Raw genomic sequence first — 16,905 nt, forward strand, 5'->3', positions numbered from 1 at the left:
GTGTTACTGTTTATTTTTTTTATAGCAAATAAATGCAGCCTTAGATGAGCATAAGAGACGTCTTTCAAAAACTTTAAAAAAAACTCATCAAACATTTGTATGATAGTGCAGATTGTGTGTAATTTAAACACTTAAAGACTGTAAGGCCGATTATGACTGTAATTTGATGCTTACGATTGAACATGCCCAAACGCGTCGAGTCAAAGACAGTTGCGTTCAGTCGGTGTTCACAGTCGGTGTTTCAATTCTGCTCCAGTCATTGGAAACAGTCTGTTAAATGTGTTCAGTTCAGTCTTGGAATGTTTCTGCTAGTCGTTAAGTGTGTCCCCGGCATAAAGGTGTAATATTAAGTGCACAGTGGGTAGCAGAGCAGAATTAAGCTTTCTTCCAAAACACAAGAAAACCTAGATTCCAACATCTCCCATGATTTAATTATTATATATGTTTTAAATAATAAGAAACCACTGCTTACAGTAGATATCTCAGGTATTCTACCATGTGGCTAGTGTCTTTCCATCTTTAGCGGTTGTGTCAGCAAACCTGATGCCAGAATTTTTGACCAGTTTTAACACAAATGTCTATAGAGACCTAGGCTGTTCAGACAGATACAGAGACCATGCAAAACAATCTTATTCAAACCTCTCCAGTTTCTTAACAAGAGCTGTCAGCACAGTTTTAAAAAGATTCCTCTTTCCTGTCTCTACAATTTTCCGTTTATTAAAGACAGACTTTCTCTTGAAATGATCCAGTGTGAAAGCCTGAGGCCTTTGATGATTTTTCATTTGTTTTGTATAAAAGTTGCATTTTGGAGTGTGAAAAGAAAGATTTATTTTGGAATTAAAATCTTAGTAATTCTTTTACGATTTTACTGTTGTTTACAGAGGTTCTACTTGACCAAGTAAGTGTTGCTGGTTAAGCTAGTTAAAGGGATAGTTCATTTCGAAAATGAAAATTCTGTCATTTACTCACCGTCATGTCACCCCAAACTTGTATTGTTAGCAATCAAACAGTTTTGGTGCCCATTGACTTTCAGTGTATGAAAAAAAAAAACACATACATTTTTCAAAATATCCTCTTTTATGTTCCAAAGAAGAAAGTAAGGTTTGGAACAGCATGAGAGTGGGAAAATTATTTTTCATTTGTGGTGAACTATCCCTTTTAGTAACCTATTGTAAGAACACCAACATCCTATGTTGGGGAACAACATATGCTGGTCTTTTAAACAGTGTAGGAAGCTATGAGGAAAGACACACCTGGACGGAGTTTAGCTGGTGTTTCTGTCGAGAATGTTCTTTTAAAACAGATGGAAGAGTGTCATGACGGTTTGTATTCAATGAGACATCTGGTCCTCATCTGAAGTGCTTTGCTCTTTCTTTGTGGTACATGGAATTCAGAATGTGTAAGTGTTGGGGTACCTGAATGTGTGCAGTTAGGTTTTAAGGTTTATGTCCTTACTAACTCTCTTATATGTGTCTCTTCCTTCCTGTAGTACTCATACCCGGTGTGGGAAGACTTCATTGCAAAGGCCACAAAACTACATTCCCAACTAAGGTGATTTAACACTTCAGATGTCCTTTTATGGATTTTTTATTTCATCTTTTTATAGATAATGATGCTCAACTTATAGGTCCTGTCCCAAATGTCACCCTCAACCGTATCTGTCTATATTTTGCCGCATGGGCTGTTGGGTAATAGTCCATACCAGTGTGGAATCGACAAAAAGTCGAATAGCCCTCATGAGCACCCTTCTGAATCATAAAATGACAAACGGGACACCCTGAGGTCTCATGGACTTCATGGATTCGCACGAGCGAAGGCCACGAGACCGCAAGTCCACATCAAGCCCCATTCAGGCCTTATTCTGCATTCTCAAGAAGTGAATCAGATTGATTTTCAACAGGTCTGCCTGTTCTTAATCAGCACTGGCATTGATGACTATAAATGTTTTTCTGTTTACTCCCTTCACAGAACCACAGTGTTGGCGGCTTCAGCGTTCCTTGATGCTTTTCAGAAGGTGGCAGACATGGGGACCAACACAAGAGGTACATTTTTCACAATGATCAACATTTTTGAGTTGCAGAAGGTTGTTGATGGTGTTTTTGGAGTCTATAAAAAACTTTTGCATAGTCAGATTGCACAATTACATTCCAAAATATGGCATTGTAAAGAAGTTGGAATTGGGGCTGCACAATTTGGAGAAAAGAATCGAAAAAATTGTGATTGTGATTTAAAATGCGATACAGTTTAAGTCATACCTCCTACGGTGGGTCAGAGGTCACTCTTCCGTTGGAACTCGGCTCTGTTGCTGGAAGCCAGTAATGATAGTTTATGAAGTTTTAAATATGGATATTTTTCTTACAAATCCTTCAGAAGGCATTTATTAACCCACTGGAGTTGTATGGATTACTTTTATGATGGATAGAGGCACTTTTCACAATTCAATGCCAATACAAAGCTTGGAACCACAAGGATATTATTTAATATAACTCCGATTGTTTTTGGCTGAATGAAGAAAGCGCAGGGAGCCCTTAATGCTTCTCTTTTGTTGATAAGCGCTTCTCATTACAAAATGGGAAGATGGTTGGCACATGTTCGTTCCCAAATGCTCATTAGAGTGACCCAAACTCAGATCAGATGCAGAGATTTGTGTAGAGCAGCATTTACTGCGAACATTTACTCGTTCTGAGACACTGAAAACACCAGATCATAAGATGCTCACGTGTACTGTAAGAACACTGTGCTGCGCTTCACTCTGAAGCATGCAGATTAAAATGTAATTAAATCACAGGCTTTGTGGTTTGATAATCGCACTAAGGCATATTGTGATTTTGTTTTAATTTCAATCAATCGTGCAGCCCTTGTTGAATGTCATACTTATGAATACAGCAAAAAGGTCACTTTGGGTTTGTCCTGATAACTAGGAAATGGCTTGAGAGTCATGTTTCATCATAGTTTAATTCTGCTTGAATAAAAGCCTGGCTGCTATTGGATCTCTGAAACCGAATCCTTCCTGTGCCTTTAAAATCCTCTAGTTACTGCCTGCAGGGATCAGACAAGGCCAAACAAATCTAGTCTTCATCAACACAGTTAAAGGATGTGGGGCAGGCATAGCTGTCGGGCTAGAGCTGAATTACTCAATTGTAAATTTCTTGTAAATTGCACCATATGTACACAGGCGCTGAATGCACTGGATCTTTATATCCCATGTAGTGTGCGTGGGTTTGTTTGTGTGTATTAGCATGTGTTCACCAACCAATCACATTGGACAAAATGGATGGTTGCTATTAGGTACTAAAATCTGCAAGGTTACAGGCTTACAGCACTATATGTCCGACCTATATAAAGCTCTTGTTTTAAAGATCTCCTTAGTGTGGGTGAGAAATTATGGTGGAATAGTTTTTTTTTTTTACAGGATTATAAATCTATGATTCATAAGTTTTAGTTTGGGGTTAGACAGGCTTATATGTGGCCTTGGGAAATAAATATAATGGATTGAAGATATATAAAAGATATATGTTTTTTGCTTATTCAATCTAAAATACATTTGGCAGAAATACATTTTGTAGTACTTCATTTGTTGGCATTTAAAGGTTTGAACAAAATATACTTTCAAAAAAAGTATATTTCCTAAGCCACATATATTAGGGCATATTTAAGCATATTTTGGGCAGAGAAATCCATGGAGATATATTTATATATCAATCAAAATTTTACCCGACCCCTACAGCTATACAGCTGGTTAAAAATGGCATACTTGCAGTGATAAGAAATTAAGATACAGACTATACACTATAGACTAGAGTCTAAAGAGGCAGACTATGTCACATTTTATTTTGTTTCAGTCTAGTAACAGCAAATGCAAACCTATCCACCTTCACCTTTCTGCCCAGTTCAGAATCATTACCAGATGCCAGTGAACCAGATTGATTCCATTTGTCCTGCGGGAGCGCTTTGTTCTGCACCGGACTCCAAACATACAGCACTGGCATAAATTAGTTCTGTGAACTGTCAATACTTTTAGTAGATAGCTGTCACTGGAGCATTTCCACCTCTGACCTTGTCTGGCTGTTGTTTATGACTTTGTGTTGATATAAAAGTTACAAGTTGCACTGTACACCATAGTATATCAAGTGATTGTTACCCTAATTCCAAAGGAAATAATTCATTACAAGCTTCTCACTTTTATTTAAATGGGGGGGGGGGGGTATGGTTACTGTAGCTCCACACTGAAATGATATCTACTCTACACCAATGAGAGGGCAGTATATAATCGCTGGCATTAAGTGTCAGCAATAGTAGGCCTGTGTTCTCTTTGAATTAGGGATAGGCTTTGGGCACTGGCACAGCTGGAGATCTCGCTAAAACACTGACATCAGACGGATTCTCGTCTCGACGGCTTCCAGTGACACATTTCTCCCCCCATCACCCCAGTTAGCAGGCCCGTAATCGCACACAGTCCGGACAGTCACATTAACTAACGACCACAGCCTTTCAGTGACCTGAACATGTAAAGTGTTTAAATATGTGGCAGTACAGTACTTTACAGTAAGGTTCATTTTGTTTGCTGTAGGTATCCTGAACTAACAATGAACAACAATTTGTTCATATTCATAAAAATGGCTTTTTTTAAATATCTAAATATAATATAATATAATTTACAATATTTTACACTCATATTATACATGATATTTAATTATAATTATGAAAATACTATTGTACATTGTTAATTCATGTTTATTTAGAATACATTGTTAAAGGGACTATGTGTAGTTTTTTAGGTATTTTATTATCTAAAATCAATATTTTTATTCATAAATATGTCCTCAATGGTGTACAAATACCTCTGCCAATTATCTGATTTATCCTCGTAAACGAAGAATTTATTATCTTTAAATACATGTGACTGGTAGGTCCACGGAGGCTTCCATGTCGTTCCGCCATCTTGAAAAACTGTAATAGCAGAGAGGGTCAAAAAGTACTAGGCCAACGAGTTTCCACAACGAGTTTTCGTTCAGAGCCAGCAGAGCGTAACTGAAAGCAGCAGAATCGGAGGAGCAGAGCAGAGCAGAGCAGTGAGAGGCGCTTGTCACTGCCCCGGCAAGTTTAAAAGGCTGCATTGCACTGTCATACTTTAACATTCGTTTGTTCGTTGTGTCAAGTTGCAGTTTGTTTGAAATAACAAACCTGTTCACCCAAAGGAAAACTCGACGAAGTGCTATTAGAAGACATCCTGTCATAGCTTTTTGGTACATAACAGCTACCGTAGATGCAACACGCATTGGAAAAAGCGAGTCGCTGGAGAGCACAATTCGTTTGAATGCAAAATACAATTTCACCGCTAGATGGGAGAAATTCCAACACAATGTCCCTTTAATGTTAATTTATACAACTTTAAATGTTAGTATATAAGCAACAGTAAAAGTAGAAATTAATACACATTTCTGACCTTATTGTACAGTGTTACCAGTTCACCTTTCAAATTCGTCTTCATGATGGCCTGGATGTCAGCTTTGACCACTACCCTGCTGAAAAATCCAGCATAAACCAGCATTAATTCCATGTTGGTCCAGGCTGGTTTATGTTGGCATTGCATGCAAAACACAAGGTATGCTGTTGACCAGCCTTGCTGGATTTTTTTAATAGGGTATTAAGGGTTCCATCTCCTGTCAACTTGACTTATTGTTCCATATATGCATTTAAGACTATCAATAAAAGTTCAGTTTAAGTTGAGTGTTAGTAGGCTTGCGAATACCAATACAAGGAACGTCAATATAGAAGAAGATTACACACTGCCACTTTCTCTCTCTCTCTCTCTTAAACCTTTCTCTTTTATTATGACTCCTTGCCTTTGATAGCAAAGGAGTCGAGCAGTCTGGCTTGTTTGTGATCTTTATAGTCATGGCGTCATGGTCAGTGTTTTTTATAGAGCAGATGTGGGCAGTCTATTAGAGCACGTGTTAGACAGACGTGGAAGTGTTTGATGTCGGTGTTTGACTTGCATTTGGATGTCTGGCCTCTAAGAATAGCTGCATTTGCTTACATTCACTTCCAGTGATGAATGCTGGAACAGGGATGTTTACTGGAACACAACTCAGATGTAATGATACATGCTTTGTTCATCTAGTTCTTTATCAGCACATTTAAGTCACTGTGTTTATATGATGTCAGCGCATGCACCACCCCATAGTGATTTAGTTGTGTAAAGGTGATGATACACAGGGCAACTTTTTGAGCAATGTTGATGAGACACAGGGCCCACGACCAATCTAAATTATCCAGATAGAGATTCATTGCCCATTTTCAATGGAAAGTGCCCAAGCAACAATCGCTCGGCAACTTTGCTCAAAAAGTTGCCCTGTGTATCATCACCTTAAGTGTATAGTTAGTCCTGTGGGTAATTTCTTATGTTGTGAGAGATGCACCATGGGAGATGGTCACAAACCTCTCTATCATGGGATTGGAGTGAGGTGTGTTTTAATGATGTCTCTTGGGTCTGTATTTGTGTGTTTTCCATCCATGCTGATGAAAGGCTCTTCTCAGCGCATGTATATACTGTATGAGTGTGTATGTCTATACAAGGAAGGACCTTGGGAGCGATTTCCCCCGGCTTGCAGTGGCAAGATAGAAATGTGTAATCCTCTTTACCTTGTTCTGACACACAGACTGACTTTGTGCATGTTATTGTGAGTGTGTGTCAATGGGACACAGTGGGCTGCTAATCTTCCCTGCAGCTCTGGACTGGCAGATGGCATGTATCCGTGCCAGCCATCTGGAGTGTGGGGCATGGGCAAGAGGGCAAGAATTTGCCTTACTTGGCACCGGAGATTATACCGTCAGATTCACATTTCACCCTTTTCTATTAACTCGCCTTTTTATCAGTATCGTGGTTCCCCAAACTGCTCCCAAATGTTTTATTAAGCACTTAGAATTTGTTCATATGCGGTCATTATCTTTGCTAAAATGAGGCTTGTTTAAGTTATTTGTATATTGGTGTAATATGTAGATTCACCCTTTGAATATAATATATAATAGGCTATCCATATATATATATATATATATATATATATAAAACAAAACATTGCTGTGTACATATTAACAGTAAGGAAATGGATTTTGAACCTCAGATTACAATAATTATTCAGTAACAAAAAGTGCTATGGTTTTTTGGACATGGTCGCATGAAACTGGCCGTGTACTGTTGCAAAACCACAGTTTTTTTTGGACATTCATCAGTGGACATGCCAGTACCTTAATTTTTGGACATCTAATGGTAATACCATGGTTTTATTGACATGTATGTGTGTACGTATTTGCAAGCCGGAAACTTAAATGGGGAAACTGTCAAGTTAGACAAAATGAAGAACCAGCAGAAGTTAAATCCAGCTTCTGTCCTTCATTATTTGTCTTTAGTAAAAGAAAGCACTCATTTTACATCCTTGAAATATTACACAAATTTATTTGTGCATTTAGAAGCTCCCATAATCAACACTATTATTCAGTTATGTTCGGCTGTTGAAGCCAAGCAGAGATGCATGGAAACAATATAAAGTATTAAAAGAACAGAACACTATGTTCTACATCCTGATGAAAAGAGAGTTGATGATGAAAAAAACAGAAAGCTAGAAAACAGAGGGTAGAGTATTGAATATCAAGATTAGAGGAAAAGTTAGAAGTTATGATATCTATCTATCTATCTATCTATCTATCTATCTATCTATCTATCTATCTATCTATCTATCCATCTATCTATATCATTTCATACATTTGTGTGGATGACTTTTACTTTTTTCTTTACAAACAAGTCATAGATTATTTATAATTATTTAAATTATTAAACACACACACACACACACATACGTATAAACATATTTACATATAGTACACAGACACACACACACACACACACACACACACACACACACACACACACACACACACACACACACACACACACACACACACACACAGACACAGACACACATTTATATATATATATATATATATATATATATATATATATATATATATATATATATATATATATATATACCATTAGGTTAAAATTGTTGGATTAAAATTAATTAACTATTGTTTACTAATTAATTATCTTTTGACATCACTTTAATTTTGTAATTTTACATTTAAATTTGTGAATTCCTTTGTAAAATATGGGTTCAGCAAAGCAAAATGTGTTCAAGTGCCCCCAGAAGTACCTCGGGAACACGTACAAGAATCAGCGATGGAAAAGAAGATAAGGAATAGCAGCCAGGGAAAAGTAACTGATGTTGTTATCTCCAACTCACGCCTGACCGAACTACTGTCAACCTTAATAGAGAGACAGATGGACAGAGAGAAAGGGAGAGAGGCAGACAGAGAGGAGGGGTCCCTATTATGTCTGTTTTAGTAAAAATGTGTGACTGTGTTTTTGATGGAGCTATAATGTGAAGCACATCTGGCGAGGAGGACTGCAGAGTATTTTTAGCAGCACTACTCTATCCCCCAGACAGGAAGTCTTATACTGGCTGTAAACACACATGCAAAAGCTCACACGAAGCCATACACACACAGGGGCATTCTTAATGTCCCCTCCTCATGCCAGGAGAGAGTCCTGGGAAGTCTGGAGTAATTGAGAACAGATAGAGTGAAAGCAGGGGGCCAAATTCAGCTTTGCTGTCATTGTTCTTCCTGTCTCTTGTATCGTTCCATGTACTCGTGATAGACTGAATGTGTGAGAGTGTTTTTGACATTGAGTTTTTTCAGTTGAACAGTCTGATGGTTTATTAGATTGTTATATAACACTCAGAAACTTTCACAGACATCTTCAGAGTTCTAAAAACGTTAGAAGAGGGGAAAAGCTGTGGATGTGTTTGTTTTTACTCATGTGCATTTATGTTTGAGGTTACCGCTGGGTTACGTCAATGTGTTTATATGAAGCATTGAGTATTTCAGCACTTCATGCTCTGGCCCCAAAGAGATATTTCTTAAATGTAAAGTGAATCCTCATTCGTAGCCCAATGTACTTTTCTAATGTGATGCATTTCTGAGTCAAACTATGAAAAAATAAACAAAATTTGGAAAGACTTAATTTTAACCATCAGGACTTGATTGGAAAATCCCATAATGGAAACAATCTGAATGTGAGATTGCTAAAACAATGGCTACACTGAAAAAAGTGAAACAAACGTGTCAATTATTCTAAGTGCATTTTTATACTGGCCAAGCGAAAATCATGGTTTCCGGTTTAAACCTTTTTTGTTCTCCATTGAAAAAATGACCAGAATATATTCTGTTTTAATAGTATTTTCGCTTGACATCACGTTGTTGATGTGCAGAACACATTCTGGCAAAAATACTGACTGCAAACATTTCTGTTTTTTTTTTTCTGATTTTTGCATAACAGAACATATGGTGCATATTTTAAAAAAGACATCACAATAAATATTAAGGTCTTTTGAATTTGTCCTCATTTAAAAGTAAGTAAACTAAATTAAACATTGACTAATTTAGCTAATTTAGTTTTTGTTGAATAATTAAGTTGTACGAATCCCCAAAAATAGTATATTGACCTAAATGAAGTAACATTTTGGCTTATATATAAGAAAACATTGATTACGTGTGGTATGGCCTTTATAATACATATTTTTGTATGAATATTTTTTTGTCTTTTGTAAAGTAAATATTTTAATTAATATTACATAAAAATTTAAACCATTAATATAATTTGAGATAAACTAATGATTTTGGTTGTAACAAATAAGAGTATGTAAACATTTTGACCAGTGTATATATATATATATATATATATATATATATATATTTGCACAATGCAGAACTTTCATAGTGACCTGTTGGGAGGCCAAAGAGAGAGAAGACCATGAATCATCTTGTTTGACTCTTTCATGATGACTGTTGCAATGCCAGCCATTCACAGGCTCTGTTAAGAGTGTCTGCCAACCACTTCTGCACCTGCACACGTATCCATTCACAGAGAGAGAGAGAGAGAGAGAGAGAGAGAGAGAGAGAGAGAGAGAGAGAGAGAGAGAGAGAGAGAGAGAGAGGGGGCTTATCTGAGAGGTCCGTGGCCACTGGTTCTCCGTTTAGATGGCAGTGAAGGCCGTTACTTTATCAGATGTTTTGACTGAACTTATGTTAGGGTCTCGTTTAGTTGTTTCCACACTTAGGTGGCTAAAACAAACTCTTATTTACTTTCTTAGTGTGCATTCTTCATGTCATCGTGAACATTTAATCTATGCACGTTATTCTTTAAAACTTAATCTATAAAAAAAGAAAAAATTCACACTTGTAGTTGCGCAATAAGTTGTACTGCTATAAAATGATTTTCATTCTCAGTTGAGGCCACCAGTGAACCAGCAAGGTCAAAAGTGAGAATTATGCATTTACTCACCCTCATGTCGTTCCAAACCTGTGCACTGTAAAAATTATTTTTCAGTACATTTTATTAAAAAAAATACTTTTTTTTACTACGTCAAAATTTCACATTTATTTCAATGTTTGTAATTGTTTGTGAAATTGACTAGCAATTTTTTTTAGTGTATGACTTTCTTCTGCAGAACATAAAACAAGACATTTGAAAAATGAAAAAGTGTTTTTTGTCTATACAATGGAATTCAGACATGTTGACTTTCATTGGATGGACAAAAATAGTTTTCTGAAATGACCTTTTTTGTATTCGCCTGAAAAAAGCAAGCCATACAGGTTTGAAACGGCATTAGGGTGAGTAGATCATGATAAAATGTTCATATTTGGGTGATATCCCTTTAAAAAGCCATTGATCTCATGAGTAGTTCCTCAAGGGTTCACAGATCTGCTAAATAGCTTCCCAGTCGTGGGCAGGTGTTGGAGGCAGTGAGAGTCTGACTGAATGGAGCATCTGAAGCCTGGTCACGTGATCTGAAGGAAGGTTGTGGGAGTTGTGTGTGTCCGGTCAGGGTGGGAGGCCAGGGGACTCCTGGATACAGGAAGTCTCTGAACGCTTTCAGGATGGAGCTGTCAGCTGATCCCTCAAGGGAAGGGAAGAGGATGCTGGCAGGTGTGTGAGTGTGTGTGTTTGTGTAGCATATCATCTTGACTGTAGCAGTGACGTTGAGAAGGTCTGTTTTGGAGATTAAAAAAAGCCTTCGTTTTTGAGCTAAAGTGCAGCTGTGAACTTTGCATTGCACCATGCAAATGCGTGTGTGTGTACTGGTTTGACCCACATTATGAGGACCCAAATATCTTATATTGCAGAGTAGGGATGTCCCGATACCATTTTTTATGAACCGATCCGATACCAACAATTCTGAGTATCGACCGATACTGATCCGATACCAGCGCAGTTTTTTTTTTTTTAAATAAAGTAGAATTTCTATAACTCTGTGTGTTGAACTGATAATCACTGTTTTGTGTGTTAAGCACAATCTACTTAATACAGGCAACTTCATTATAAAGAAAAACAACAAATAAAAAATAAATTCCCGAGGGCAGAATGATGCGCTTGAAGCAACACAGAGTCACATCGCGCAGTGCGTCGAGTTCGCATTGAAAAGTTCAAAGCACAAAGGAAAGACATAATGATGCATAGTGTATTACAGTATCTGTCTATGCAATAGTTTGAGCATTTTCTTTTAACAGTTTTAGATTTCAGCTACTGTGCGCGTGAAGAAGAAGTATAGTGCTCTCCAGTGTTGGGATCTAACAGACACACGGTAGAAACGAACATGATTTACAGCAATACAGTCCAGTAAGATAGTCATTTTATGCGAAACTATAGGGCTTTATCTACAGATCAAGTATAATAATATTAACATTGAATCATCTTGGAGAGAGTTTTATCGTTCACTGTCGTAACCGAACGCGACACGCTGTTTGAACGCTGAATGGAGAATGACTGACAGCCGCAGGAGGGAAAAGTTTACGTGAACTTAAATTTAATGACTTATATATTCATTTCTATCTTACATTATACTATAGTATGGCTTCAGAACACGTATAATATAGTGCACGAAAACCTTATGGTGCTTTATGCTTTTGTGGGGCTTAACAATAACACAATAGTAAACGCACAATATCGGATTTGGATCGGCCTCGTCTGACTGATACCCGATCCGGCAAAAATGGCAGTAACGGAGCCGATACCGATACTGAGTATCGGATCGGGACATCCCTATTGCAGGGATGCGTATTGAATTTTAAACAATTGCGTAAACAATTTTAAAATAAAAAAAATGCAGCTTTCTGCAATGGGTAGGTTTAAGTGATAGGGGCTAGAAAATCTCATAAGCTCAGTATAAAAACGTCCATGCCTGTGTGTACCTGGTATTCCCTACGTTATGGAGACCAAATATCCCCAAGGATAGGAATACCAGTCATTTTTGACCTTGTGGGGACATTTCTGTGGTCCCCATGAGGAAAACAGCTTATAAATCATATGAAATGTGTGGGTGTGTGTGTGTGTGTGTGCAAATCAACTCATGGACAGCTCTGTTGTGTTACAATACCAGTAGCGTTGAACTTGATTTGCCTCGCTGAAGACCTTTGGGAATAGGATGCGAGATGTGTGTGCTCTTGGAAAAGCACACTGTGTACTGACAGTAGGACTTTCTCTCAGCAGACAGACACCATGGGATGGACCTGTGTGTATGTGCCAAATGCGATACACAGGGATTTTTTAAATGCATTTTGCCATATCATTTCCTTAGTAAAGCTCTTCAGACCGAGGATTCAGATGGCTGATCTTTAACATTCATTTCTTCTTATTCACACCTGGTTTGGCCAGCATTCAATCTTTCAGTGCCCCACCCAATGGGACAAATGTGAAAATCATTGGTTTGAAGAATTTTAAAAGCTTAAAAATGTTTAAATGTTTACTTTACTCCTATTTGAAGCTGTGCCTCTTCGCGATGAGCTCCCATGTTGGAGGCTGTTTGTTTTGAGGGTTTTCAGTTCTGGTGTTTCAGTAGTTGTGTGTGTTTCATTGAGAGTGTGTTTGTGCATGTGTGGTATAGGAGGGCAGGTTATTGCTGGCCTCTCCCATTCTCTCCTGTAATAATGGTGTTTAGGAAACATGAGCAGACAGGAAAGGCAGATACAGAGTGGAAGAATGGAGGGATATCCCTTTACCGGGTTCCCTCCTTTTCCCTTTGGACCTGGATGGAGAGTGAGTGCGGCAGTGCTGTTCTTCTGGGCTGCTCCTATTTCTTATTACACACACACAAACACACACACACACACACACACACAGACACACACACACACAGACACACACACACACACACACACACACACACTCACACACACACACACACACACACACACACACACACACACACACACACACACACACACACACACACACACACACACACACACACACATTTATATTTGGTGTTTAAAAAACACCAAACACCATCATATTAAATTATTTTAAAACTTTGTGAAATTGTCAATCAGTTTGGGTCGTGAACCAAGAATCAGTTATTTTTCAGAATGCTTGAAAAAAAAATGACGCAAGAAGTTCTGCTACATTAACATTTCTCTCACATGCATTCTTCTGCCAGTGCGGACAAAATACAGTAGTACGGTATGGAGTTTGCTGTAATGCTTAGTTTTAGACTAAATGTTAGCATTCATTTACTCATCTCATGTGCACAAAAACAGATTCAGTATTCCAAAAAATGAATAAAAACAGTGAATTGCAAACTCAGACTATTACACAAACCTGCAACAATAATTTTATACCTGCTTTTATGCTTCTGACTAGTCTGTTGCATTGATTCTGCATATAAAAGGTCTTTAAAAAGGCACAGTTAAGAAACTAGAATCATCAAGTGGAATTAATACGAGAACTGTTTATTTATTTACGATTACCATGTCTAGTTATCATAATCAATGAGATATTCCCTTATATCCACTGGCCCTTTGAACTCTGCATATAGAGACTTTGGCCCTTCTTGCCCATGTAACCTACTGGCCCTTGTAGCGGCAGAGTTCAATCTCATCAGATCTGGCTGCAGGATTGAAATCTTGGATGAGCTGGTTGTATTAAGGCCCAGGCAGCCTGGGTTTTATAGCTTAAGACCCCATTTTAATTACACTTGGCTGGAGAGGAAAGTTAACACCGCTAAGTAATTGTGTTCAAGGTCACCAAGCCAGTGAGCACTTCTTGATGGATCAGAGCCATGCAGTTTGGGAAGTGTTCTATTTGTGGTCTTTGAAGGTCTGTCTCTTGTGAATATGGTGCAATTATCTTGCTTTTTCACGACTAAGCACACACTTTTCCCTTTAATAGACCTGCTTTTATGCTTCTGATTACTCTGCCCCCTTGTGGCCATTTTTATATCTGTGATTAAAATCTATATGTGGAAAACAAAGTTGTCTGATGTTTCCAAAAATATTGATTCACAGCTCAAATGTTATCTATTTATTTAACTTCCATTTGTCTTGTTGTCAGGTGCCACCAGGGATATTGGCTCCGCTTTGACCCGGATGTGCATGCGACACCGCAGCATCGAGGCCAAACTGCGCCACTATACCAAGTGAGTGATCGACCCATCCATGGCGTGACTACTTTCATGCCTTGCTCCCCGCCAGACTCCCTTTATGTCTGTGCCGAGCATTGATTTTCCACTGCGGAGATACGCAAACATCCATAGATCAATCAGCCTGCTCTAAGGCTTTAATGTGCTGTCTACAGAGAGACCAAATTAGCTCACAGCTCAAAAGATTTCAAATGCTGACCTTAACGGAATAGTTCACTCTTCCTCAAGTCATTCCAAACTACTCATATTATTTTTCCCTTCTGTGGAACACAAAAGGAGTCAGGCAGACTGTTCCTTTCCAAACCTCGACTTCATACAGTAACCATTGGCTGTCAAGCCAATATATATATAAACTCAACAATAAAAGAAATGTTCCTTTATCAGGATACTGTATTTAAAGAGAGTTTTGTAAAATCCAAATAAGATCTTTATTGAAAAGGGTTCAAACAGTGTTTTTCATGCCTGTTCACTGAACTATAAACGATTATTGCACATGCACCTGCGGAACAGTCCTTGGTGCTCTTCGGTCATTCTTGACCGAAATTTTTAAAAAAGAATTTTTTTTAGAATTTTTTTCTTCATCAGAATGGTACGAAACTCGGTAAAGGTTTTGGCACTTGCTATGTGAACACAAAAAAAATCATGGACATGATTCGAAAAGGTTAAATGGTCCTGAAAACAGTCACACTTGTGCTCCTCGCGGTCAAAGCACAGAAATTTGAAAAGAAATCAAACTTAAGTCTATGGTCTAAAGCAAGATTTAAGTTGGAAATAAAATGTTTAGGTCTATGCTCAAAAAGTGAATAAATGAATTATAAATACAGCGTAAATATAATTTAGTACCATAAAATATTAAATAAAAAACATTATTGAACTAAAATATAGTACATTAATTTCACTGAAATAAAAAAATTAATTTCGGTCATTTTGGACCGACACGTGAAGAGCACCAGAGGGTAGTTTATAGGCGGTAGACAATTAAGGTCACACATACAAGAACTTAGGACACTAAAGAGACTGAATCTGAAAAACAGCAGGAGAATGATGCCCAGGATGCCTGATCACCTGTGTGAACATGCAAGGAGGCATGAGGACTGCAGATGTAGCCAGAGCGATAGACCGCAGTGTTCGTAATATAAGATGCCTAAGACAGTGCTACAGGGAGACAGAGAGGTCAGCTGACTGTCCTCGCAGTGCCAAACCTCGTGTACCAACTTGCATGTGCCTTAGTGGAAGAGTGGAGTAACAACTCAAAGCAAGAACTGGTAAAGCTACTGCAGTGCATGAAGATGAGACGCACTGCAGCACTGCTGGCCACACCAGATACTGACTGCTACTTTTGATATTGACCCCACCTTTGTTCAGGGATTATTCCATTTCTGTTCATCAAACGTTTGAGAAATTTGTTCAATTTATGTCTGAGTTGTTAAATCATTTTTGTTCATACAAATATTTACACGTTAAGACATTTGCTGGAAATGTAGTTCTATAATAATATTTATATACACATATATCATTTATATGTATTTTGTGTATAACTAACCATAGTTAGTTTCATTTTATTGTTGCTACTATAATAATACTGCAAACATGTGTTGATCGCTGTATTATTTCTGATGTTTAATTTTTGCCGTTTTTGTGCAAAGTGCTCTAATGGAAAAAATGATCGCCCCACTCCAAGACAAGATAGAAGAGTGGAAGAAAACCGCTGCCCTGCTGGATAAAGACCACGCCAAAGGTGGGACTCACAGTGGTCTCAAACCTGTACTTTCTGCATTATAATGTCTCTGTCCTGAATTTACACCTTCTTGCTGTTCACCAGAGTACAAGCGCTCAAGGCAGGAGATCAAAAAGAAGTCATCTGACACAATAAAGCTGCAAAAGAAAGCCAGAAAAGGTCAGTCTCTTTTTTCCCCCTCTGTCAGCACAATGATTTCCCCTCTCGCTCACACTCTCTCCACGCTTTGTTTTTAGAGGATTACTGCGTTCAGTATGTTAAAGATCAGTGAATGTGTGCCGTGCTGGGGATTTTTCTCACTCAGCCCCCTCTCTTGCATGCTAACTAATTCTGATGTCAAGATTAATTAGGTCAAAGACAGATTATGAAGTTCGAGTCAGGTCAAAAGGTCACAGGAGCCCTATTGACTCAGATGACCAGTAAACCATAGCACCATCTAGCTTTCATTTTATGCGCTTGATTTTAAAGGGGTAGTTCACTCAAATGTGAATATTCATATTTAAAAGTCCTTATTTCCCCATCTTCGTGTTGTTCCAAACCTGTATGACGTTCTTCTGTGGAGCACAAAAAAAGTATTTTGCAGGGGAAAATGTATTATATTACATGTATCATAATACACACACTTGCAAT

The 16,905-nt window shown here is 38.0% G+C and overlaps 1 protein-coding gene across 6 annotated transcripts in view; it reads left to right on the forward strand.

Moving 5' to 3' along the window:
* Positions 1-16,905, forward strand: part of mtss1la (MTSS I-BAR domain containing 2a) — a 31,379-nt gene that overhangs the window by 4,388 nt on the left and 10,086 nt on the right. For 5 of the 6 annotated variants that reach the window (XM_077193483.1, XM_077193484.1, XM_077193486.1 and 2 more), the window contains exons 2-6: positions 1,490-1,551; positions 1,969-2,042; positions 14,450-14,534; positions 16,184-16,275; positions 16,360-16,434. In XM_077193483.1, the coding sequence (XP_077049598.1) occupies positions 1,490-1,551; positions 1,969-2,042; positions 14,450-14,534; positions 16,184-16,275; positions 16,360-16,434 (388 nt within the window). Of the gene's footprint in view, positions 1-1,306; positions 1,400-1,489; positions 1,552-1,968; positions 2,043-14,449; positions 14,535-16,183; positions 16,276-16,359; positions 16,435-16,905 lie in introns of those variants that run through there. The other variant, XM_077193489.1, reaches the window with a different exon arrangement.

Source organism: Siphateles boraxobius, unplaced genomic scaffold (assembly GCF_051911475.1).
Source record: "Siphateles boraxobius isolate OS27281-9 unplaced genomic scaffold, OSU_SipBor_1 31, whole genome shotgun sequence".
Classification (NCBI taxonomy): domain Eukaryota; kingdom Metazoa; phylum Chordata; class Actinopteri; order Cypriniformes; family Leuciscidae; genus Siphateles; species Siphateles boraxobius.